The following is a 2,921-nucleotide window of genomic DNA, read 5'->3' as shown; positions in this document are numbered from 1 at the left end:
GTAGTTTGTGTATATATATATTTATAAAAAAAAAAATTTGAATGAGAGGAAAACTGCGGTGAACAAAAATGGTGAAACAGCTATATGGACCTATCATATACTTGAAAAAAAAACTATATTGTGTATATTTCAATAATATAAAAATATAACTCTTGAAAAAAAACTATATTGTGTATATTTCAATAATATAAACAATATAACTGATCAAAATGCAGCTAAAACCTACTGTAGATATTCCTTGCATGTGTCCTGTTCAAAGAGCAGCTGCAATAATCAGTATCTTTAGCTGTTTCACACTCTGATCATCACGTTGTTCTCTTGAGCTCAGTGGTTCTTGGTGGTGTCCCACTCTCATGTAACCACTTCCTCTTGTTCCTGTCTGCAGACTCTCTGAGTTTAATCAGAAGTGCTTGAAATGTTGAAGGGAGAGTGAGAGGTTCATTTCTACCTGCTGCTGTCATGAAGGTTTTTCAAACTAGGATCCTGCATCTGAATTTGAGTGTCATCCTTACTTTGCTGACCAATGCAGGTATGTTGTTACATAGTTTTTTGTCATTGTTTGGTTTTGTGTTGTGTGATGTGTGATGTTCTTGTGACAGTTAACAGTGACTAAGGACATGAGCAGCAGGGGTGTCTCATCAGCTTGTGCATGTGTGTTTTCACACGTTTGTCTTACCGCCTGATTTTTTTTCTTCAGATTATTCCAAATCCAATCAAGAGCAAAGGATTCAGCAGCACATCAACAAAACAGTGTTTGTGGGGGAAACAGTTACACTTCACTGCAACAAAACCCAATATGATGATGATTTCACATGGAAAATGAACAGCTTTGTTATTTTTAGGCAGGACTCTGAAAGTAACAGAACACTGAGAAACTTCAGCTCAAACAGGATTCACATCGACCAAGCAGCTCCAAGAGAATTAACAATACATCAAATACAAGCATCTGATGCAGGAAACTACAGCTGTTACCCAGCAGCAATAAGATGGACATTAACAATGACAGGTTATTATGTGATTTTACCTATATAAAGCTAGTTCAGTGAAGCAACTGTAAGTGTGGTTTTAACTAGTGACTAGTAACCATTAGAGTCTTGGTTGGCATCGTGAATATTTGACTCTTTTGTATCTGTCAGAAATCCAGATCAGATCAGAATCACTCAAACAAATGCCGTTGTACATCATCATCATCATTTCGTGTTCTGGAGTCATTATGATCTGTCTAATTATCACAATCAGCATCTGCATTCACAGGTGAGAGACTTAAACCATGATGAAGTAATGAGATTGTTTATTTATTGCAGGTTTCATTAACTATTCATATGTGCTATTAAACACATCATATTTTCATGAGTATGGATATATTTCATTCTCCAGCTTTATTGCGTTATCTCTGCTAATTTAAAACACATCAAAGATGAAAGTGATGAGTAGAGAGATGGAAAGCTGAGAACATCTAATTAATATTTGTTTAATTAAAATATGTATTTGTTTTATTAATATTTGTGTAACTAAACATGAAAATGTAAGAACAACAAGCTATTTTCAAATACAGTAAAAAAAATTATAACATGTGATATGTTATATTTAAAGGAGATGTAAAAAGAGCATACAGAGTCACAGAGAAATGGAACAGGACTTTGTAAGTTTTTCCCTTTGCGTGAATAGTTATAAATTATTTTCATTCAAACAATATTTCCTTAGATCAATAAGTAATTGAGTTTAATTTCTCTTTTCCACTTTAGTCACAGGCACCGGTGAGAGGAAGGATACAGACTCAAAACAGTCAGTACTTGGAAAGATATAACTCGGTGTATGGACAAGTATGAAATTATTCTTTTTGTTAATTTTTCCCCCCAGAAAAAGTTTAGTAACAGTTGTATGCGATTAATATAAAAAAGTGAATGAAAAAGCTCTATAATATACTTATTTGTATTTTATGTTTGCTTATTTATGTGTACATTCTAAAGGCATAGTTCATGCAAAAATGAAAATCCTGTCATCATTTATTCACCCTCGCGTTTGAAACCCTCGTTTGAAACCGGTAATGACTTTCTTTCCTCTGCAGAACATAAAAGAGAAACATCAGAGTGTTTTTTTATTTTTGTCCAGTCAGTGGTCACCGATACTTTCTGGTTACCAACATTTAGCACCATATCGGTAGCACTTTAGTATAGGGACCAATTCTCACTATTGACTAGTTGCTTATTAGCATGTGTATTACTACACTGTTCAATTTACGGTAAAATACCGGCAGCTATGATTGCCAGAACCTTACCGTGAAAAATACGGTAGCAACATTTTAGGTTTTACAGAACTGTTTAAATTTACAGTGAAAAACTGTATTTCATTGACTGATAAAATGTTAATATGCAATCCATCGAGTTAACTCATTTTATTTGCGGAAACCGACTGCACTTAATTTGGCCAATTGGCATTTGTTTATAAACTAAAATTTATAATGTTTAAGTAGCGCAAGCATATTGGTCTTAAGAACTATTTTGCTTAAGTCCATGAAGAAAAACCTAGTGATTTATGCAAAGTCATTAAAAGCATCAATTCAACTCAAATCTCTTGCAGATAACAGCAGCACACATTCAAGTGTGATTGAAATTATTGAAGAGATTCACACTGCATCAGTAACTACACAGTTACTGCCTTTAAATAAAACAACATAACATCAGTTTCTCTGTCCGTCCTTTACTTAAACACAGGCTCTGCTCTCCAGCACAAGGGTGACCCACAAAACACAACAGGACGTTGACTGTTAGGTTTTACAGTATTTTGCTGTTTTCTTTTCTTGATTTTACGGTGAAATACCGGCAGCTGTGGTTGCCAGTAATCTACAGTTTTTTACAGTTTGCTTCCGTAAATTAAATTAACAGAATATTTCTGTTAAAAATACATTTCACAGTGTTTTT

At 34.0% G+C, this 2,921-nt stretch overlaps 1 protein-coding gene across 1 annotated transcript; it reads left to right on the top strand.

Moving 5' to 3' along the window:
- Positions 1-372: 372 nt before the first annotated feature.
- Positions 373-1,848, top strand: LOC107559496 (uncharacterized). The gene is made up of 5 exons (XM_016243344.1): positions 373-529; positions 698-1,006; positions 1,137-1,254; positions 1,594-1,642; positions 1,746-1,848. Exons 1-5 carry the CDS (start codon positions 460-462, stop codon positions 1,827-1,829), a joined length of 630 nt encoding a protein of 209 aa, XP_016098830.1. The 5' UTR covers positions 373-459; the 3' UTR covers positions 1,830-1,848.
- Positions 1,849-2,921: the final 1,073 nt, after the last annotated feature.

Source organism: Sinocyclocheilus grahami, unplaced genomic scaffold (assembly GCF_001515645.1).
Source record: "Sinocyclocheilus grahami isolate Dianchi unplaced genomic scaffold, SAMN03320097.WGS_v1.1 scaffold688.1, whole genome shotgun sequence".
In the NCBI taxonomy this organism is placed as follows: Eukaryota; Metazoa; Chordata; class Actinopteri; order Cypriniformes; family Cyprinidae; genus Sinocyclocheilus; species Sinocyclocheilus grahami.
Note: the sequence above shows the minus strand (reverse complement) of the source record. Positions and strands in the feature narration are given on the sequence as shown.